The sequence below is a fragment of the Dermacentor albipictus genome, chromosome 5 (genome assembly GCF_038994185.2).
Source record: "Dermacentor albipictus isolate Rhodes 1998 colony chromosome 5, USDA_Dalb.pri_finalv2, whole genome shotgun sequence".
Classification (NCBI taxonomy): Eukaryota; Metazoa; Arthropoda; class Arachnida; order Ixodida; family Ixodidae; genus Dermacentor; species Dermacentor albipictus.
In genome coordinates this window covers 80,208,981-80,232,307 of record NC_091825.1, presented here as the reverse complement: position 1 = coordinate 80,232,307, position 23,327 = coordinate 80,208,981, and the positions used below count along the sequence as shown (strand labels likewise).

At 45.0% G+C, this 23,327-nt stretch overlaps 1 protein-coding gene across 5 annotated transcripts in view; it reads right to left on the bottom strand.

Moving 5' to 3' along the window:
* SIDL (SIDL trafficking protein particle complex subunit 10) overlaps nt 1-23,327 on the bottom strand; it is a 114,050-nt gene that overhangs the window by 27,165 nt on the left and 63,558 nt on the right. For 4 of the 5 annotated variants that reach the window (XM_070538480.1, XM_065442900.2, XM_065442903.2 and 1 more), the window contains exons 12-17: nt 22,531-22,622; nt 18,036-18,286; nt 12,789-13,018; nt 9,869-10,159; nt 2,962-3,142; nt 991-1,106 (exon numbers count right to left, since the gene is read on the bottom strand). In XM_070538480.1, coding sequence (XP_070394581.1) covers nt 991-1,106; nt 2,962-3,142; nt 9,869-10,159; nt 12,789-13,018; nt 18,036-18,286; nt 22,531-22,622 — 1,161 coding nt within the window. The remainder of the gene's footprint in view (nt 1-990; nt 1,107-2,961; nt 3,143-9,868; nt 10,160-12,788; nt 13,019-18,035; nt 18,287-22,530; nt 22,623-23,327) is intronic. The other variant, XM_065442901.2, reaches the window with a different exon arrangement.

The window sequence follows — 23,327 nt, the reverse complement described above, 5'->3', positions numbered from 1 at the left end:
GATGGTGGCTTCACGCACGAGTGCTGCCTCCCCATGCGAGCGAAGGGAAAGAGGAAGAGGGGAGTGAGCTTGCGGTAATGCAATCAAGCCTGCGCGAGGGGAGGGGCAGGTTGGGAGGGGATAATCTGGCACACGTCTCAACCGTGGCTACGCATGGCTTGTAAGTGCAGCTGAGCGCATAAGCAGTCGTGCACCCTGTTTTAGAGATAATCTGCCGTGTGTGCAAAGAGTGGGCATGCCGAGACTGCATGGCATCATGTATACTGTCTTCCCACCTCTTTAGTGTTGAAGGTTGCGTAATCTCAAGTTTCAGAGGCCCCTTGGAGCAAGAGGTAGATGAAGTATTCGCTCCCCACTGTCAGCGCTTTTCATGATAGCGCCGTCACAGTGCAGGTGATGCTATGAGCCGCAGGGGTGAAATGCATGCGAAAGCGTGGCTGGCTTAGCTTAATTCATACCACCTATGCGAAGATATCATCAACATGGCGTGAAACCGTTCCATTCATTGCCAAATTAATTAAAACTAATAGTTTTCTCATTCAAATTTACTTTTTTCGAGTGCCCGATAATTCTGAATATTCTGCGGCTCCTTTCCATGTGAGAAAATCGATCAGCGACTGTACTTATTTGCATAAAAGGTCAAATTTCAATACAACGAAATTTCGATGTAACAAAGCAAATTTCCAATTTTACCTACTACGTTATATCAAGGTTTAATTGTATTTATCCACAGTCAGGCAGTTCAGCTCAGCTAAGGACGCACGGAGGAAAGCGTGTCCTCCTCCGTAATACCTAGAAAGTAGTCCCAAGATTTTTCTCACTCAACTCGCGCATGCACACAGCGGTCAGGGAAACACAACGTACCTCTCACATGTCTGCCCCTTGACCAAACGGAAACACACCTCGTTAGCAGAACACCACCGCCACTCCAATGCTTTCAACATATCAGGTTGTGATGAGGAGAGCAAGGGAGGCACAAGCAACACGTACCCTGATCAGCAGCCCCTTGGATGCCTTGAGGTGAAGCTGGTGCTCGGCAGTGAGAGGAATGCTGCCACTTGTCAGCACCACCTCTAGCCTCTGCCGCACCCCGGCCAGGAGCTCACCTGCATGAGTGTCGGGAGCACAGAGCACACCGAGCTCGTCAGTGACGAGTACAGGCTTCAGGACTGGACGGTATTGGCTGAGACGCGATGCGCAATAACATAGCGTAGAAATATGGAAACAAGCTGACTGGCGCAGACACGACCACGCAACAGTGAAAACTTGCTATAATGAAATGGCTTCCACTTGACTAATAAATCGCATTTCCACTTAAGGTTCACATGGAAACCCATGGATTTAAGATGCTGCTTCAACAAGAAGAATTACCTATAAATGGATATAACGAGCCATCTTTTAATTGATAGTGAAGATTTACTGATCGCCGTTAAAGAGATGCACAGTAAAACGCAGTGGAGATGACGAAAGGCAAACATGAGCAAACATAACTTTCAACTGAAGTTGACTGTGGTATGCACAATATACAGTGGCTTATTACGAAGACAACAACTAAGTAACGGATGTCACAAAGAAATCTCGGCTTGCCCCTCAACTTCTTTAGATATTAAGGTTTTGCTGTACTCATAACTGCTTGATCCTTCAATAAACACGAAAATTCATATGTTCAGTCAGCTTTAATTCAAGCTCCTAGAAACCAAACTGCAAACTTGTGCTTGAATAACATGAAGGTAAATAGGTTGTAGTCCAACAACAACTCTGAGTAATACCAGGAAAAATATACACAACATGACAGAAGTATACAAGCAGATAAACAAACCCGTCGTTTGAAATGCATGGCTGCTTTTAGTGGCACTACCTCATACTAGTACAAAGAAACGTACACAGCAGCCCGAGCAGGAAATGTGGACACTGTTTGGCTGTTGATGACTTATGAATGTCTTTACATCAAACATTTTTGTAGCATCATTCTTTGGAAAGCCAAAAAGTTTAAATTTTTACTATTTGAAGGTCAATTCTTTACATTGCACATTTAAAATCTTAGAAATGAGTGAATATTTTTTAACTGACAATAAGGTGACAAAAATATTTTTACATTTAGAGCATACATAATTTATTTTTTCATCCTTTATCGAATCACTGAATTAAGTACTGCTTTAGAAACAGTATTGTACAATTTAGGCAACTAAAGAATGAAAAAATTAAGGCAACATAATCATCGAAATGAAGGACAGCACTACTGGGAGCAGGGCATTAGAAATTACGGAGGACGATAAATGTGCAGCAAACACTGCTAAGGCTGGCTTTATTTTATTTAATAAGCCAACCATACAAAAACGGAAAATTAAAAGCTGAGAATGCAAAGAAAAGAAAGTGACAAGGCAGTGCAAAAATAACCTTAAAAGAGGACAAGTTAGCATGAGAAGCTGTGTGGCAATGTAGGCACGAATTGTGATGTCCAAAAACGAGGAAGTAGCCACGAAATATGCTGAAGTTACCAAAAATTGGTTACCTCAGCCACAGGTTAAAAAAGTAGCCAAGCTGTGGCAGAGTGATATGAAAGAAATCCACACACCACAACACTCCATGCCATTTTAAAGCCGCTTTCGAGCAATAGCCTGATATTACATGGCATTATCACCAAAGACATGAATATCAATTCTAGCTTAGTTACATGCTATTGTTACCGCGCAAGGAATGAATGTGCAAAACTCAATTACTACAGCAATTTTATGGTAGTGGTATGACATCTGGCATTAATTTCAAGAGAGCTAAGCAGTGGAGGAGCTGGCATTTTCCTGACTAGCAAGCCTCAAAAGTAGCCAGTCTGGCACTAAATCATCAAAACATAGTTCTGAGGGTGCTTTGTGAGTACAGGAACACATACACATGCCAGAGGTAAAATGTGAACTCAGGCCATCTGCATGGTGCCTGCAGTGTCCTCGCCACTGTCAATCTCACCCTGTGGAAAGTGCAACGCCACCTTGGGGCTGTCATAGTAGATGGTGAAGGCAGGTGGCCGGGCCATTGAGAGCCTTGCTCCCCTGCTTGTGAGACCCCCACCCAGTGTGAGCTGTGCCAAGCTCAGCTGCTCCCAGCGTAGGTCCAGCTGCCGACCCACATAATAGCCCACTTGAGATACCTGCAGGGAAGCAACACTGTTGTCACAGAGGCACTACAGGAAAGAACTAGAATCAAACTGTGGGGTTTAAAGGGAAACGCTAATTCAGCTTAAACTGATCGAGTATTCTTTCAAAACTGTATTTAGGTTGATTTCACAGCACCAGGTTCGCAGACCATTGTAAGCAAAAGTTAAAGTCAAAGTTTCCCTTGTTGAATTTAGCAGCAAAGCTCCAGTGCTGGTACGTCCCCTCAGTGCAATGTGACAGATTTTATAGTACTACAGTCGACTTCCATTAATTCGACACTCACGTTATTGGCGAAATTGACCAAATTATCCCGCATGTCGAATTAAACAAGATGCAGAAGAAGTTGCCAAAAAGTAGCACTGATTCATTTGGCCGTATTTGCCCAAGTCTATCACACCCCCGAATGAAACGTGCGCCCACTTTTTATATGTCCAGAGTAGAAGACTAACGTAGACATTACACTGAAGTTCTTATACAAAATAGAAATCTAACGCGCATCCTATTTCCTAGCAAAAAAAATAAGAAATGAGCAAGGGTATAATATGTGTTGCACAATGGCGGCCCGTTTTCTAAAACCAGCTTCGCCACACAAATTTTGGTCTGCTTCGCCGCAATACATTCTTGCTGTGCGGTAAAGCGTACAAACGCCGCGAAGGCGGTTTTGGTTTTGTTCCGATTGCACCGAGCAGGCAATTGTCGGCCCAATTTTCTCGAAAAAAAAAATGCCGCGCTTTAGAATCAGGTAAGTACCGCAATCAAACATTGTAAGCTACGATTATTGCTCAAGAATCGTATTAGCATTGGCCGGAAATAGGCGTTTTCAACGGGAGATATTTACCACTGGGAGAAGCCAACTACCGTATTGTCTGTTCAGGCTCGGCCACAGCAACCCCCGTAGAAATTTAACTTTGGCCACCCTACTTAACGGTGTTGTAGCTATTGGATCTCACTAATTTCGACTAACTTGAATGCTCAACTAGCCTCAACCACACAAAACTTAAGGTCAGACCACATGCAGGCTCACCAGCCTGCGCTCGCTCCTGGTTGCTCTTTGTTAGACGCCTTGGCAGACTTCGCTACGTATTGAGTTATTAATAGCGCTTCAATATGTGCAGGTTGGATGTGGCTACTATTCATTCGTCAAGCTGGTGTAGGGCACAGCCGGTCCACACCATGTAGCATGGCCAGACTGGAGCATATGAGAGTGAGCGCGCAGCCAAGCACTGTTGTGCACAAAGGAAACGCTGCACATATGCACTACAGTTCCATGTAGCCATGGCCTGCTACATAGCGTAGGCACCGTGGCCATTGCGGGGTGCCACGACAGGTCTGCTGACTGAGTGCAGTGCGACTCGCTGAGGACAACTGCATTTGGCGCATACAGTAAAAGCTCGTTAATTCGAATTCCGCAGGAATGCTACAAAAATTCTAATTATACAAAATTTGAACTTATGAAAGTCGGAAAAAAATTGCTCAGTTAAGCGCATATATAGTCCAATGTGGCGTGAGCACGCGGGCACACATGCTACATCACATTAGCGTGAAGAACAATGCCTAAACTTCGAAGCACTGGCACAGCCAGTGTAACCGGACATGGTCCGACGCGCCCAACGTCGAGATAACTCTTGCTCCCTCCGCGCATTCGTTTCAGCATCGATTGCGACTGCAAATTAGTAGATAGCTATGTGAAGTAAGGATAATAGTTTTATTGGCCGCATGAACCTGTAAACATTCGCTAACTAAATTAACAAGTACGGTGTCACGCACGCACAGGTAAACATTAACACACCTCACTCGAACGCGGAAACTCGCTGAAAAAACGGTACATAGTGTGAGGAATCGCGGCAGTAGCAGCGAGTGAACTGGCCTCTGTACAGTGCTCATTTCAATGCGAACGAAACGTAGAAAGCACATCGCATACGAAGCTATTGGCACTACGTGCACTATGCAAACATTGCAGATCGATTTGAGGATGAGGCCCACGCACGCTCACACTTTGGCTACGTCGCAGATCGCTTTCAAGATACGACAGCCCTATGGCCGCGTCGTAAGCAGCAACAGCTGCACAAGAACATCCCCTCCCTCCCTCCACTTCATCCCCATGCCTCACGCACAACAGGACAGGGCGTGCACCTGCCCCACCTTCCTCACTCGCGCACGTGAGATTGAGCCGCGTACGCCGGCTCACCCTTGCACACTTTCACTCGCACATACAGAATACGGCACATGGCGACGATTTTATCACCATTGAGCTTTATACAGAACCTCATGAGAGAGAAGCGACCTGCAACAGAGGCATTGGCCATGCCTGGCCAGGCGCAAACACATCTCTCTCCAGTCAGGCCTAAACAAAGAGCCATAGATAGAAAAAGCAAAGCTGTGCAACCGGCGCAGCTACACCAGCGTCGCCAATGTGCTCTCGCGCACTAGCACTCTCTCATTCCACAACTGAACGGAGTGTGAATTATCAGCGACGATGCGGATTTCAGTGTGAATTAGCAGGATGCGTTACATATTACTTTGAATACATTGCTGGACGGACCACGGTGGCCACTTCGAATTATCCAAAATTTCGAATTAACAAGTTGTGAATGAACGAGCTTTTACTGTAATACAGTGAAATCTCATTGATACGATTCGGCTAAATACGTTTTTCGGCATAATACGTTTTTTTTTCGTTCCCGGCCGATGCCCTATGGAGGTAAATGCATTTTTGTACGGCTAATACCATCGTATTTCCACGTCGGTTTGGATAATACGATCCCGGAAACGTCTTCTGTATGATGATAACATCAGAGCTAGTCCTTTGAAGCGGGTGGGCAGAGCTACTGAAATTAACATCGAGCGAAACGACAGGCACGGCGGACTAAAGACGCGGCGACGCGCGCTTTGTATGCTCGAGGCTTGGCCTGGCTCGTCTCGGCTAGAGTCCGGCCGTGCTTCTGCACAGCGCCTGCAGCAGTGTGGCGGCCTCTGGGAGCAATTTTCGCAAGCTCGCACACCAAACGCACCGAAGGTTTTTAGCGCCATCTATCCTAAGACATAGTACTCACGGTAAAATCACGTGACCAAGAAGCAGTGATTGGCGCATGCATTGACGATGCTGTAGGCTTTGCTGGCTTTGTGCTTGCCATTTCTCGTTGCCATTTTGGTGTTTCGAGCGTTCAGCTTGCACTTCACCCTTATCGTTTCTTCTGTTTTGGTGCCACGTTTCACCCGTGCGCTTCACCATGTCTAGAAAGCGTAAAGCGTTATCGCTGAAAGAAAAACTCGACGTCCTAGCAAAAGTCGACGAAAATCCGCAGAAGAAACGTATCGACCTGGCACGCGAACTTTGTTTGCCTGTCTCCACGCTGAGCACGATCGTCGGCAAGCGAGAAGAAATTCAGAAGAACATTCAAGTCTTCGGCGCCGGCGTGAAGCAAACAAGGGGCGCCCAGCATGGCAAGATGGAAGAGGTTCTTCTGGCATGGTTCAGGGAAGTAAGGGCGGCGGGCGTGAACGTGGACGGGACAGTTGTTCGCGAGAGAGCTGATGAGATAGCACTCTCGTTGGGCATCGAAGATTTTAAAGCTTCGGGCGGGTGGCTCCATCGTTTTAAAACACGGCATGGCCTGTCGTATAAAACCGTTTCCGGCGAAGGGAAGTCTGCCGACCAAGAACAGGTCTCCAACTGGCTTTCGACTCTGCCGGCGGTGATTGCTCAGTACCAGCCAAGGGACGTGTTCAACGCAGATGAAGCTGGGTTGTTCATCAATCTTCAGCCCGAGAAAAGTCTCAGCATAAAAGGTGAGACGTGTCAAGGCGGAAAAAAAAGCAAAGAAAGAGTCACCGTATTGTTGTGCTGCAACGCTGATGGAACCGAGAAGCTCAAGCCTACTGTCATTGGCAAATACTGGAAGCCACGCTGCTTTTCGCGTAACCCACGCCTTCCTGTCACTTATAAAGCGAATAAGAAGGCATGGATGACCGGAGCCCTTTTCACAGAGTTCCTCACATTTCTGGATGCCCGGATGCGTGCCGCGAACCGTAGAATTCTTCTGGTTCTCGACAATTGTGCCGCGCACCCTGTCGATACTTCGTGGCTGCAAAACGTAAAAGTAATTTTCCTGCCGCCCAACTGCACCAGCCACTTGCAGCCCCTAGATGCAGGAATCATTAGAAACATGAAATTTCACTTTAGGAGCTTGTTGATCAGACGCTTTTTGGCCAAGATTGACCGGAAAGATGCCAGCTTGAAGGTGGATCTTCTTGATGCCATCCATTTTCTGGCGATGTCATGGGATCGCGTCAAACCTGACATCATCGCCAACTGCTTCAAGAAGTGTGGCTTTTTTTGTGCACCTGGCGATACTGAGGAAAATGGAGATGACGGCGCAGAGATTGACATCCCGGACTGGGGTGACCTCAATGTCGACGCGTCTCCGGAAGAGTTTGTATCGGCGGACGACCAACTGGCGACATGTGAATTGCGCACCGTCCAAGACATCATTGCAGATGTTACCGCTGAAAAGGAGAGCGACGACGATGACAACCAAGACGCCGGAGATTGCAGCAGCGATCGTCGGCCATTAAATACTGACGGTGCTCTCGAAGCTTTGGACGGGCTTCGTGGCTTTGTCGCGTCTGCGGAGCTCAGCGAGGAAACTGCTACTCGTTTTTACGAGTTCCAGAAAAGCTTGCTGCAGGACCTCGAAAAGCAAAAAGTGCAGCGCAAAGTGACGGATTATTTTAAAGTGCTTTAATAAAAGCAAGTTCTGTGACAAGTATGTATTACAGTAAAACCTCGTTAAACCGTACCCGCTTAAACAGTAGTTTCGGTTTAAAAGTAGTAAAGTCAATTCCCCGACTCAGCGGCCATTGAACATAATGTATTTTGTATCCGCATTAACCGTACCAGCTTATTGCGTACGCATCGGTTAAAACGTAGCGTTTCCACTTTTCGTCGCGCAAACATGGCGGTGCGTCGTCTCCATCGGGCGGCCCGGCAGAACAACAAGCCTCAGAGATCGGTACAACGGCCTCCAAGCGCCCTGTGCGTTTGCATGTGAAGCCGCATCAACATCAACATCATTTCGACGCCGCATGGACGCCATGCCAGAGAGCGTTGTGGCGTCGTGCAAGCGAGGACTCGCGTCATGTCAAAGCTAGGATAAAAAAGACGCCGGGTGCTCAGCATAGAAGAAAAATTAGACATCGTCCGTGCTACCGAACGTGACACGAAGAAGTCGGCGCTGGCCTGCGACATGGATCTGCTGTTGACTACAGTGTGTGGCATTTGGAATGCGAAGTTGCTCGGCAGCGCTGCTGCGACCGCGAAGAGATGTTGGCTACGAGGTTCGACTATTCACCATCGTTGCCGCTGTTGTTGCCGAAGTGTCAACTAGCGACAGTGATGAGGACGACACGGAAATCCGACAGCACGGGCTATTCAGGCCCGACAGTGGCAGAAGCTGCGCGTTACGTCAGCCTCGTGAATGCGATCGTCGCAAGAACAGGGGCGCGATAACGTAACTATTCCAAACGAAAAGTTTTCCGAACTCCGGCACCCGGCAATGAAAAAGGCGCCACGGGACTTATGCAGCACTACTGCGCGCGTGCACGGAGAATACGTAACGCCAACGAGGAATCTGTCGTGCCGTGCGAGTGTTTGCCGAGAAGAGGGGGGCTGGCTGAGAAGCTGGCACGCAGCTTCAGTAAGTTTGAGGCCGCTGTCGTCGTGCTAGGCCGCCGCGACATCAAACGAAAATAACACTTACGTCCCGCGAAGTGAATAAATACTGCATGTTTTTTCCCCTTTCATCGCACTCTCTCCGAGTTCCGTTATCGACAGGTAAGTGGGCGACCTCATGCTATTTCGCTTAAACAGTACTACCGTTTAGTACGTACTTTTTCCGAGCTCCGGCCGACTACGGTTTAACGAGGTTTCACTGTATTCGCGATCTTTTGGAGTCCGTTTTGGATAATACGATTTTTGGATAATACGTTTTTATTTTCGGTGCCCGTGAGAATCGTATCAACGAGATTCCACTGTAGGCGCCAAAATTGGAACTAGTGGCGTCTACGTGAACATGCAAAATCAAATTTGAAGTGTGCACCACGGTGACATTCAGTAGGCGGAGCATTGTGGTCATGCCCCGCTTTGCCATAGATATCGTAGTGCAAGTCATTAAAGGAGCGGAAGCTCCCCACAGGGGATGTTTGATTGCCAGTAACCCTGCTTCTGCTGAACACATTAGGCATTCAACTTTTTGCGGCAAAATATTTCTGAAATAGTCTACTTTAACTTCAATTGCATTTCTAGACTTCAACAAAAAAAGATTCAGGCCCCCTTTAAGGCAACAGGGGCCACATTCAAGACTGATCACTTTCGGCAACAGCATTTTCACTGTGTGCTGATTGGCTAAACTAACAGATGTGTCAGAAGAACTTCACTTTGGCCTAGTTGGTGTTTACCGCCCGTGCTATTTATATGTTCTCTCCCTCTGTCCCCGTCTTTATTTGCGGTCAATACGATATGCATCAGATGTGTACATGACCAAAAGAATCGAACACCTTCCGTTCATATTACTTTCTGATCTCATAGTTCTCTCAGCTGAAACCGATCACACAAACAAACCACTGCCACAGGGAAAATTACGGCATGAATATGTGAAATAATTTCTAAATATTACTGATTGGGAATAGAAGTGTGTACCAGATACTACAGAACTCCCCACCTTGTGGCGGAAAGTGAAACGATTGAGTCCCGGCACTAGGTCAACGCCCTGGAGCTGGAACTCGACGGTGTCGCTGCTTCCACTGGCATTAGTGAGGCACGGTGCAGGGGGCGGCACGGTGGGCAGGTTGGAGCACACCAGTCCCACGGATCCCGCATTGTGGTGGCCGGAGCTCCCTCGGCCTGCAGCAGGGCTTGTTGCCGCACGGGGTACCAGCACAGTCATGCGAGGGCTCCACCCACCAGGGCGGCCACTCGAAGCTAGCCAACTCCACCGGCCACGATGCTTCTGCTGGAGGCGAGGGACACCAGTTGGTAGGACCAGCCCAAATAGCCAAGTCATGTCAGACAGGATTGTACATAACCATAAAGAAATGACTGTCCATTCTCTTGGGGAAGTCACCGTAGCACAGATGAAATGGGCACGAAGAACAGAAGAATAAAGAAAAAAAAAGAATTGAGAATAAAGGAAACGATCATCTGCCAGCACATAACATGACTTGAAGATGTGAACCTCGATTCTACGAGATTGAGATTCTGGGCAGAAGCAAGGAAAGCACTGCACATTAACTTTTGTGGACTTTTCATATAAGAAAACGAGGCACGTAGTACGTCAGCAATACTTCTGTTACTTCTATTTGGGAGCAAGATTTGGTTTCATGATTCATGCTCTTTGCTGTAATGGATTCGTATGCATGTGCATTATTTCGTACTTATTATCCATTCCTTCTTGCGACTGTAATAAATCAGCCATGCATGTATGCCAGTGCTGTCCGGTCTTCTGATTTTTTGTGTCTGTCTAATTTGCACTCTGACGGCTCCTCCAAGTATCAACGCACTTGCTCATCAGGTTATTTTGTGTCCATCCATTATAGAGTAAGAAGAGACACCAAGATGTGCTCACTACTCCTCCTATTCTGTGTGCACGTGCTACTTGACGATGCTGCACCTGCTGTTTATCGTATAACCACTGTTCACTCCTTCTTGTGGTGCCAGCTGGTGTCACTTGAGACAATATGGAGTTTTAGATTTTGCGCAGCCAACATTCAGGGACATAAATCACCATGCTTACAAAAGAATGCAGGAAAGTATACAAAAGACAGCGAAATTGGTACAAAACAATGTATGCAGCACATGGCAGTTTGGTTGCGCAAATGTCCCTATGGCTACCCAAAGCTGTTCGCGTACGCAAAATCTAAAACTCCCCAGTGGGTTAAGTAGACATGAACAGTTCGAAGATGTGTGAAAAAGGAAAAGGCATAAACAGGTCGTCGCCTGTTAAGGTTTCTGTACTCCAGAAGATATAATGAGATATTGTAGTGACTCCTGCGTCCCGTTTCTTTGTAGCAGTATAACACTCAGTCACGTGAAGGGTCGCCAGACCACTTTTCATTTATTTCTTTGAACCAGTGTTTGTTATATAAAATTTCATACTGGCTACAAACCATTTCTAAATGGTTAAGAATTTGCTTCAACCATAACTCCTAGAGGACTAAGTAGACTCTAGGCCTCACAATAACAGCTACACATATCTACTACAGTTAAACCTCAATATAACAAACTTCAATATAATAAGATTATCAATATAATGAAGTATTTATTTTTCATAACTTCTTGTTCATAGAACACTCTGTATTTAGAACCCCAATATAACAAAGTGCATTTGTATGCCATTTCAATATAACGAAATTTCACTGCCGCTGCAAAGGAATGCCGAGACAATAAATGGAAACTTCTACAAACGCAGAAGATCAAATGAGTGATTTACAAGCGGCTGTTTACAAACGCACCTCTCAAATTGCGCGCTGCATGACAAGAGCGACTGCCGAAGTGGAGCCGCATAATGCCCCGCACAGAGTGCAAGAGCGATAATATCCTATCGCGCCCCGCGCACTGTGTGCTTGAGGTGCAAGTGCAAGTGTGCGAGGGTGAGAGAAGAAAGATGGCGGCTTCACGATCGCCACCGTCGAGCACGAGCAAAGGGAAAGAGGGGGAGGGGAGCGAGCTTGCGGTAATACGATCAAGCACGCGCGAGGGAGCTGGGGGGAGGCGAGGCGGAGTGGAGGGTAAGTTGGCACGCGTCTCAGCCGTGGTTGCACATGGCTGTAAGCGCGGCTGAGCGCATACGCCACCACATACCCTGGTTGAGAGGTAATCTGCCGCGTATGCAAAGGGTAGGCGTGCCGAGACGGCATGGCACCATGTAAGCTGTCTTACCGTGCATTTAGTATTGGATGTTGCATAATCTCGAGTTTCGATGACCCGTTCCAGTGAGAGACAGACAAAGCATTCGCTCCCCGCTGCCAGCACTTTCCTGATAGCGTCACCCCAGTGCGGGTGACACTATCAGCCGCGGGGGCAGAGTGCCCGTGAAAGCATGGCCGGCTTCGCTGAATTCGTACTGCCAAGAAGATATTGTCGATGAACGTGGCATGAAACCGTACCATTCTTCGCAGACTCCCAAATTTATCAAAATGACTTCATTTGCATTTTTTGCTTTTTCAATTGCCCAATAATTCGGAAAATTCTGCGGCCCCTTTCCGAATAAGAAAAATCGATTGGTGACTGTACTTACTTGCATAAAAGGTTGAATTTCAATCGAACAAAGTTTCTATACAACAAATTGCTGATTTTACTGACTTTGTTATATCGAGGTTTAACTGTACAAGCAGCCCACACATCCAGAATAAATGTGACTTTTCCCATGATAATGCTTCAAGTACTGATATGCATTTGTTAGCAGTACCACCTCGTTTGCAAACATTTTTTTTCTAGCGCTAGAGGTGGCAACCCTAATGACCCTTTGATCAATCAGCCAAGAAAATAATAATTAATAAAGCTTGGAATGAGTTGGCAGGCATGCATGTTTTAACTACGAAGTTGAAGCGCTGTGTAAGATGGCTGAGACTGAGACCTCTTACAGTTGGCGTGTTGGTGACGGATGGAGGTGCCTCTAGCCGATTCAGGTGTAGGGTCAGGATGCACCCTTTGAGGGTAGCGGGCAGTTGGCTTGTCAGGGTCAACGACAGCTCGACCTCACTGCCTTCTGCCCACCGAGGCACTGTCGATGCAGGCGGTGGGAGGGCATGACTAGCCTCATCGCCTTCTAGCGACACCAGGCCCTCCATGGGCAGCGCCACAGGCCCGTCTCCTGTATATGATGGTGCATAAAAGGTCTTAATGCATTGTGGTGCATAACAAATTCACTTATGCCTAAGTCATGATTCCTTCACAGTGTCATTCACAGTCGGTACAGCTCTTTAAAGCTCCCTATTATGGCGAGCCTCTTAACTCAAATATGGCTGTTAAAGAAATGTCCAATAACAATGACTGTAAATGTGCATATTGGTACACATTAGGCATCAGCATGTGATGCATTTCTGTTGTGCCTAATGCTTTCCACTGGTAACCCCTGACAGCACGAGTGGCGGTACTAAACGCAATGCCATCTTGCTTGAGGAGAAGGCTAGTACATGTTCTTGTGGGTGGGCAGCGCAACCCGGACGAAGGACGAAAGGAAGAACACAACACGAGCGCAGACTAACAACTGGTTTATTATTTCAAGCAACGGACTATAATATACAGAAAATGTAAACACGTGTGAAATGACGTTTACAAGGGTGTTAGCCTATCTTGCCATTCAAAAAATCAGCTTCTTTGTCCTGTAGAGTGATAGAAGGCTGGCTGACGCATGCGCCTGAGTTCACATGCATGAAGTAGGCCTCTACAATCTCGCGGTTAATTTGATGCATATTTTTATAAAGTATTTCCGTTTGTTCAAACATGGGTTTGCATGAGCAAACTCTACAATGCGCGGCCAGATTCGAACCTGTTTCATTCCTGATCGCACCTTGGTGCTCCCTAAGGCGGATGTTAAGGCCGCGTCCCGCCTGCCCAAAGTACATTTTGCCGCACGAAAGAGGGATGACGTAGACCACTCCCACCGAGCATGCCACAAGCTGCCCCAAGTGTTTGACGCGGCATGTAGCTTTGGACGGCTGTTTAGGCAATTGACAAGATTGCAAATCTTTTTTAAGGAGTTCTTTGTTGAAAAGATTACTTGAACGCTATATTTCATGGCTGTCTTTTTTAACCCATGCCCATGCTGATCAAGTGCTTCAGGTTCGTTGACGACTACCTGGTAGTTATCCCCTCCCAAAACAGTTCCAAAATTATTGGAGATATTCTCGCCGCTTTTGATAAAGAAGGAATGGGTCTCAGATTTACTCATGAACTACCCAGTAATAATGAAATTCAATTTTTGGATTTGCAGTTAAGACTAAGAGCGCAACACATTTGTTGGCATTATAACCCCAGGACTAGCAAACCAATTCTAAACTACGCCTCGGCACACTCAAAACTTGTGAAAAGAGGAATTGCTATGACGTGTTTGGGTTCCGCACTTAGAAAGTCGTGCCACCACCTCGCCAATCTGAGCTTTTCGCAACAACTCAATCGTCTAGAGAAGGCCGGTTTTCCAAAACCCATTATTGTATCGATATGTGAAGGGCTAGTGAAGAAAATAAAGAAAGGGGACGCACCCCAAAGACAGATCGAAAAAGTTAAAAAGTACGCAGTCATCCCTTATGTACATCAGATGGGGCATGGGTTAAAAAAGACAGCCATGAAATATGGCGTTCAAGTAATCTTTTCAGCAAAGAACTCCTTAAAAAAAAAGATTTGCAATCTTGTCAATAGGCCTAAACAGCCGTCCAAAGCTACATGCCGCGTCAAACACTTGGGGCAGCTTGTGGCATGCTCGGTGGGAGTGGTCTACGTCATCCCTCTTTCATGCGGCAAAATGTACTTTGGGCAGACGGGACGCTGCCTTAACATCCGCCTTAGGGAGCACCAAGGTGCGATCAAGAATGAAACAGGTTCGAATCTGGCCGCGCATTGTAGAGTTTGCTCATGCAAACCCATGTTTGAACAAACGGAAATACTTTATAAAAATATGCATCAAATTAACCGCGAGATTGTAGAGGCCTACTTCATGCATGTGAACTCAGGCGCATGCGTCAGCCAGCCTTCTATCACTCTACAGGATAAAGAAGCTGATTTTTTGAATGGCAAGATAGGCTAACACTCTTGTAAACGTCATTTCACACGTGTTTACATTTTCTGTATATTATAGTCCGTTGCTTGAAATAATAAACCAGTTGTTAGTCTGCGCTCGTGTTGTGTTCCTCCTTTCGTCCTTCGTCCGGGTTGCGCTGCCCACCCACAAGAACATGTTCAATCACCAACTCGCCCAGCTTGCCGTCTTAATTCAGAAGGCTAGTATATTGCAAGTAATCTCAGTCGGTGAGAAGAAAAAGGATGTTACCGCTCATTTCGGGAAACCGTAGGGCTCGCTCTCCACTATGTTAAAGTTGAAAGAAGCTATTCAAGACTCTATAAAGACAGATTCCCATAAGATCGATTGAAATACTGAAATTAACAGACTGCATTTACCGCAAATCAAAATGTTTTCAGTGAGTGCACTGCACAAGCCACAAGTTTTGGATACAAGTAGCTGACCAATATTCAGGACTCCATGCCAGGTCTCACTAGGACTAAACTTGCGGCACTGCTACCTAGTCAACAGAACCAATACATAAAGGCAACAGAAATTAAAGATCCTGCACTGACTCTTGCTCAGTTTTTCTAATGTGCGTAAGCGACGTTGCAAACCAGCAAATGTGACAAGTGTAAACAAAGTTATTGTCATTGAGGCTGTCGTCTAACTTCTATTCAATTTAAAGCACACCCTTCTCATCATTCGAGAAATTTCGATGCCATGTTGGTTGAACTGTCTGAACAGTGGTTCACTGAAGTGAACATAACCCTCGGTGTCACCCAATTCTAGGTGAAAAAGAAAGTTTTGGATGCAAAAGCTCCACTTACACCAAGTACCACAGTGCACAGGACCTGCTTTTTTGGGCCTTTCCAAGTGCCTCATGGCCTCTGTGAAGAGCTCTTTGACAACACAGCATCAAACCATTACTTTGGTCGCCTACTCTCAATTTCAATGAAACAGTTTTTTCCACTGGCCGATTATTCGGACATTTCTTACAGCCTCTTCTGTGTAAGAAAGACAGGTCGGCAGCTGCCCTTCTTTCAATGCAAGGTCACACTTCAACGTAGCGAAACTTCAATATAACAACGTAAAATGCCAATTTTAGCAACTTGATTATATCAAGATTTAGCTGCAGTAGCGTAATTAGTTAGCACTATGGCAATTAGTTCATTAACCGGATCAATTCGACAAACAAATGAATAACAAATGGCTACGGAATCGAAGAAAGCACGTTTATTTTCAAATGGTAAATGATGGGGTACACTAGCACCTACTCATCATCACTGAACACAGCAAACGACTCTTCCGAGTCGGTTCAGCATAGAAGGTCAACGCATTCATCGCTGACACTCGCGCAAATGGAACAGACCATGGGCTCTCCGGTACCTGCAAGTCGGTTATACAAGTACCCTACTGCAAGTACCTGTAGTTGCCATAGTTGAGGTGCTTTAGGTCATCACACTTGGAATCGCACTCGTGGATTCTTTTCCTGTCTATCTTGGAAGTGCCGAGAGATGCAGCTTACATTCTTTCTCGATGTGTGGTGCTACTTGACGACTTCGATCTTCCTAGCGACGGCGCAGGAGTGGCACTGTGGCTAGCAGATTGCATGAGAAGTGGGGGAACAGCGGCTGCGTGCACGCTTTATCAAGATGTGTCTCACAAAAGCCCTGCGACCATTGGGTTTTCTTTCAAGGACTGTTCATTGTCACCCTGCATTATCTTCACTCTCACCGGTCTTTCCCTTTCCACCTCAAGGAAGCGAATACCCCCATAATCGCCTCTAGCGGTCTCATAGCGAACACAGTGAGGTGAATATTTCGGCCGATGCTGGCGCTTTGGAGGGGGTGGGCACATAACATACCACATTTTTCTGTGTATAAGTCACATTTATTTTTCTGGAATTTTCATCGGTGCATCTTATACACAGGTGCGACTTATATATGAATTTTTCTTTTTTTCACGCGAAACGCATTGGATTGACCTCCTCTGGCAGTTGCTACAGGTTGTGCATGTGCTATCGAGGTACCGGGTGCTTCTCGTGATCGAGTCTCGGAGCGCAGTGCGAGAAAGATGGACCAGCAATGCAAGCGGCGGCAGTACACGAGTTAGCAGACTCCAAGGTTGTCGCATCTGCAGATCACCTTCAAGATACAGTGCACGCCGCTGTGCAAACTGCGCAGTTGCTACCAAAGTAAACATTTTACAGTAGACTCCTAGTTTCTTTTTCGCACAAAATTTGTGGGCATGAAAATTTGTATTAATTTTTTTTATATCGAATATTCGATTTGATATTCATATATTTTCTTGATTTGATTTGATTTGATTTGATTCAAAATTATATTCAAAATCTACTATCTGGTATTTGCACAACCCTACTAAATATGTTGTAGAGTTTTGCAGGGGCGTCTTGTGTCAAGTGAAGAATAATGAGGTAGTCGTTGACGTACCAAAATACTTTGATTGCGTCACCCATATGATCGTCTGTCTCTGAGATGTGGTCATAGCTAGCCGAGAGCAGGTCGCTGGGAACAGGAACCAACGAAAGATCTGATGCATACGCCTTCCTCATGAACAAATAAGGTCCCGCTGTGGCTGCCGAGGTAGCAGTGAATTAGGTCAAGAAATCTGTCTGTACTGGTGCTTATGACACATTGAAAGCAAACAGATCCATAACTTTCGATGCCTTCCGTTACAACTTTGTCAAGGGCAGCATGAGGTAAGGAATAACATCTTCTCCTCCTTTCTAAGGTTTAAATGTAGCCTTGCACAAAATAAACATTTAGTTTGTAGTCGGCGCTCTGTCTTGTGTCTTCCTGTTTATTCCAGCTCTGTTTGCTTTCGAAGTCGTGTGCCTCAGCAACGTACTTTATTACAATGGAAGCTGCTTTCCTGCTTGGATTTGAGCTACGCATGATGTTACTGTAGCAACAAGGTAACCACAGCAACAAGTCATATTGATGAGATATACAAACAAATCTTTGCAAAAACCCAAGAGGTCAACAGCTACAACTGTTAATGGTGGCACCAAAGTTCAGGTTTCGTAACTCCTCATAATTTTTTTTTTTACTACAATAGCAGCGACGCAGCACCAGATGGCAGCACGCACCCATCTCACGCAGGTTCTGCATGCACGGCTGAACATCTTCGAACAGCTGAAGACGTTCGTCCAGGGGTAGTGCGGAACAGGCGGCCAAGGCGAGCGCCGTGCGCACGTAGCGCCCCCACTCACACGTCTGGGCATAGCAGTCGAGCAGCCGGCGCTGCCCAATGGCTGCCAGCCGGTGCCATCCTTCGTCTGCCTGGCTCCGCACCAGCTCCACAAGGAAGGGCACCGCCTTCTGTGGCTCACCCAGTTGCCTGCACGGATTCATGAGCAACAAGGAAGACGTTCGTCTGCAGACTACAGAGTAGCGTTTTCTACTAGCGAATGCTTGAGATTATATTCGTAGCTTTGAAAAGTTGCTCGCAGTGAATCATTTTTCCTGCTTGACAAGATGGTGACAGAGAAGAGCGAGAATACTAAATCAAATTTGAGTGGAACACAGGAGAGAGGATATTATTTCTACATAAATCCAGAAGGTGGAGGAAGAAAGTTTGCATTCATCTGAATGTAGCAAGAAGCTACTGAAGAAACTCCTCAGTTCCTCAGAAAGCAAGACTCACAGGCAAAGAAAAAATCATCTTGGACCAGGAACCGAGCCCATCACCATCGCTTTTCCACGGCTGTCACTCAACCATCAGAGCTAACCATAAGCTTAGCTCACTTTGTGGAGCAAGTGTCGCATTTTGCGATGTGAAAGCTGATGAAAACGTAGATAAACACAGGGCTGCGGTTTTGTCTGTCCACTTTCTCACCCAGTTTTTTACACCCACTAAGTATGACACCATACCAACTTGCGCAGCTATCAAGCTGTCAAATTTGGTAATGTAAGATTTTACTAATGGCATTAGAATGGGTAATAGACTAGCTGTCAAAGAGAGAGACAGAAACAGTTATTAAACAAACATAAATGAATAAATAAATATAAGATAAAGGACAACTCAGAGGTTGCCTATTATTTATTTAGTTTGACTAATGTTTAAATTTATGTTTATGCTTTTACATAGCAGGTAGTGCATATTGGGTGGATACAGCACTGGGAAAACAAGACAAAAAAAATGGATGCAAATAAGCCTGCAAACGAGTCAACGCCTGTTCTTTCTTCGTGTCTTATTGTACCAGCACCACACTTCTTGAGTGCTTGCTTATGACCCCACAAAATGCTAGAAAACTAGTACTAATGTAGCCAAACTCAAATACTATGTTTTTCTTTATCAGTAGTTGACACAGGTAGTTGAATCAGTGTATTCACCAGCAGAGTGAAAAGGCACTCATAAAATTAGTACCATAGTGCAGTAAGAATTAAAATGTAATGCGCATACTATAAGCTATGTTTGTAGTCACTCATGAGCTAGTAATTAATTCCCTGTAGAGCAGTAACTCTACAGGCTAAGCATCATAGGTAACGCTTGCCACTCATATGCTCCTGTGACACTCTTTCAGCGGATGCTTGACACCTTCATCAACAAATTAAACAAACAAACACACGAAATCCCTATAAAAAGAAAGCTAAAACCCAAAAGCAAGCTGGCTCTGCCCGGCTTACAAGCCTGCCTTCTATAACACTACACATTTAAAAAATTTGCTCTTGCAAGAGACATTCACTAATCAGAATGTTGCAATCAAGATACCTCAGAGTACATAATGTCACGAGTAAAACAAAGTCTCAGCTTCAGGAGATGGCCACAGAATGTCATCATTTCTAAGGCAATATGCTCAGAAACAAAGCCTGCTTACACTGTTGTGAATACATCCCATTATATTAGGATGGCAGGGGGGGGGGCTTAAAGAGTGAAATTTGATAACTGAATTTAACTGAACATGAATATATTAAAAATATGGGTTTTAAATAGTGATATAAATGCAGAATTGTTTCTGCTTGCCAAATTTAGAAAAATAAAGGAGACATAAAAAGATACAGTTAAAAAAAGAAGAAAAAAAACCCTTTGGTCCAAGTTTGTTGCATTGAGCAGTGCAGCTTGCAAATGAGTGAAAATTGATAGTTGACCGCAGCTCTTGGTTTGCCTACAACGGACACTTGAAGCTACCAGCAGAACATGCGTGTGAGCCTTTTTCCCTTAGCAGGCAGCCATAAATAATCAAAGCAACCCTACACATTTGGCCATATTTAAATAGTTGAAAAAATTAAAATTAAAATTTTCTATTTGAATGTTACAATATGAAACATAGGTGCACAATTCATATTTGAAATCACAAATACTCATGCACCCCTACCTATCATATATTTAACTATTTCCTTACCACAAGAAAGATTCTCATTTTCGGTGCTGTTATGTTTTAACATTTGATTTCAAGACATAGTTGTTGTGATGTATACTGCAATACATCAAATTATAGTCTGATTACTGTTATTTTGAAGGGATGCATAGCAGTAATAATTGCTCATTCAATTTCTGAGAATTCTCATGAGAAATTTCAAAGAGACACCACAAGGAACCTGAATTAAAGTAAGAATTTGCTATTTTTAGTAAACGTACCAAGAGTAAAAAATTTGAATATATGTATACAAAATATGCACCTGCTTCCTAGTTCCCAACTTATGCAAGTCAGTTCACACAAGAAAACGCATTATTCAGTTTTGTCGATATCAATACTAGCCATAGCAATGCTCGTACTATGTGGGAAAGCTGCAGCTTCGCGCATGTGATAATGGGTAAGTTCCTATTGTGCAGTAAGAACTTGTTTTTACTTATAGCAGCAGGCACCTTGTTCATTTTTTACTGCACTCTTCAGGCTCACAAAGCAATGGCTGTCAGGTCAGAGCGCACGCAGAAGTCTCCTCATACTTGATTATTGCATTCGGTCGGCTTTTCTGTGCAAGCACTGTGGTCTCGTGTGCGTTCAAATGGCACAGGAGCCTCCACATGATTTGCTCAGTTTGCGTAAACTGCTGCACAGTAATGTGTAATGTTGCACAAAATTGTACAGTAATGAATAACGACACTTGCATTAGAGGTGTCCAAAATGTAAGACATAAGACAGCTAGTCAAGCCTCGGTCAACGATCAATCAAAGATCGGTCTGAAATCAATTGCGTGGTCTTATGCAAGTGAAAACCCCATGATGGGAAGGATTGCTCGTACTAATTTGCATATGGTACACTGTCAAAGCGCTGATGAATAAAAGCAACCCATTATGGGGAAAATAAAGTTGCACTTGATATTAGCCGAACACAATTACCAAAATAACACTCACTCAGGGCATCTTCCATTGTTTGAGATATCATTAAAACAGTTTTATGTTGAAGCGGAAAATTGACAACTAGAGAGAAGTGTCTGTGTCTTCAATGATGCTGTAGTTTAAAAATTATGTTGCTGAGTTGGCCAAAGTGCAAATTTAACGTCTTTTAATTAAAGAAGTACTAAGAGCGCCGGAGGCTAGCTTCATTGATACCTCCAGTCTCCAGACAATTTAGTCTGTCAAAAATTGTAAAATTTGACAAATAGTTCAAGTTTAGTCGTCATTTCAGACAGTGCAATCATGTTCAGTTCAGTTCAGTTCAGTTCAGTTTTATTTCCTTAAAGACCCCTTTGCTAGGGGTATTACATAAGGGGTGGGTACAGTTGATAATGCAAATATAAACACAGGTATACAGAAAAAATTGTACATGGAAGCTACATTTCCGCAAGTGCATAAAAACAGAAATAATAATGCGTGAAAAAGCAGGTTATTGATTAGCCAACAAAGACACATTTTCGAGAAACGATGTCGGGCAAGTGATCGCAGCTACGTGGTGGGGAACGGCATTCCAATCTGATGCTGTGCGGGAAAAAAAAGACGAGGAAAAAGTAGTTGTGTGGGAGCGTGGGCGTAAGACTTGTAATGGGTGCCCAGTTCGTAGCGATATGCGTGCGGGTGGTGTGATATATGGCTCGTGAAATAAGGTACTGTAAAAAAACTTCTGAAAGAGGCAAAGGCTAGCAGTAGTGCGGCGACTTGCAAGCCTTTCACCATGTTGCTAGTAGACGAATCCTAATGGAAATGTTTAACAACACACGGTCTAGTCGGTTTCACTGTTGACCGGGGAACGAAAAAACGGGAGCGAGGTGCCTGGCTCAACACCGAGGACGTCGACTGACAGCTTGTACCGGTGGACTGGGCAGAGAAGGCCAAGCAGGCCCAGGGCCATACTTGAGCATGATTCCTCAGCCACCTCCCCCTTTCCCCTTCCCCCTTTCAATAAAGTTTATCACTACCACCAAAAACACGCAGAAAAAGTGTGAGTCAAATTAATCAATTCCTATGGGTGCAGTAACGTAAGAGCTAATTTGAGTAAGAGCATGCCCCAAATTGACAAGCATAGCCCACATCAGTGGAATGCCCCACACATTATGCTTCACCATGCTTCATCAATGGCATAGCTGCATGGGACCCCTCACATGACATTTTTCTGCCATATTTCACTGTGTACGCAAATCATGCATTATGATCAAATAGCCAAATTCGTGGTTTTCACTACTTGAAGCTTGTCGGCCACTCACATGTACAGCTCAGCCAGATCTCTGCCTACAAGCCTGGCCGACCGTAGTCGCCCTGTGTGCTTGAACATGATCATGGTGTGCTCCGACAGATCCTGCACAGGCAAAAGGAAAATATTTTAAGACACACAGCTAAGCAGCAAGTGAAGAACCATAGTCCAGAATCATGCTGAAGATAAAACACCACTAGTTACTACATTTAAGGCACAAGCTGCACAACATAATAAATGAAGTTGGCAGATGCTCATTTTTTTTTTTTTTTCATCACAGTGAAGAGAAAGCTGCAAGAAAAGAAAGTCTAAATTCACTGCGGAAGTGCAACCTGACACCCTGTTACACTGCTACTGTGATATGCAAGAGTGGCAACATCTGGTGGCACATTCTAAATATAGTGCCTTGTGAAAAAGTTAAGAGGAAGCAGACGCAGGTAAAGCTAGTGGTGCCACTATGATCCACACCATGCAACAATGAATAATCAATAAAGAGTTCAAGTAGCCGTAATTATCTGTTGTGTATAATCAGCATGATAAAAAAGAAAGTTTCCACAAAAAGTGCCATTAAAAGCTGCTCGCTGCAAAATTCTTGTATTAGGTATAATTTGTGAAGATAGGGTACTATGCAATCATCAGCCGCCAGTTGTACTACGGTCGAAACCCGCGATAACAAAATCCTGCAACAACGAAACATTTTCGTGTCCCCGGCGAACACCCATAAGATTCAATGCATTTCGCACCTCTCGGCAACTAAATGTTGCTGTACTGCAATCCCGCATCAACAAAATTTACCGGAACGTAACTCTG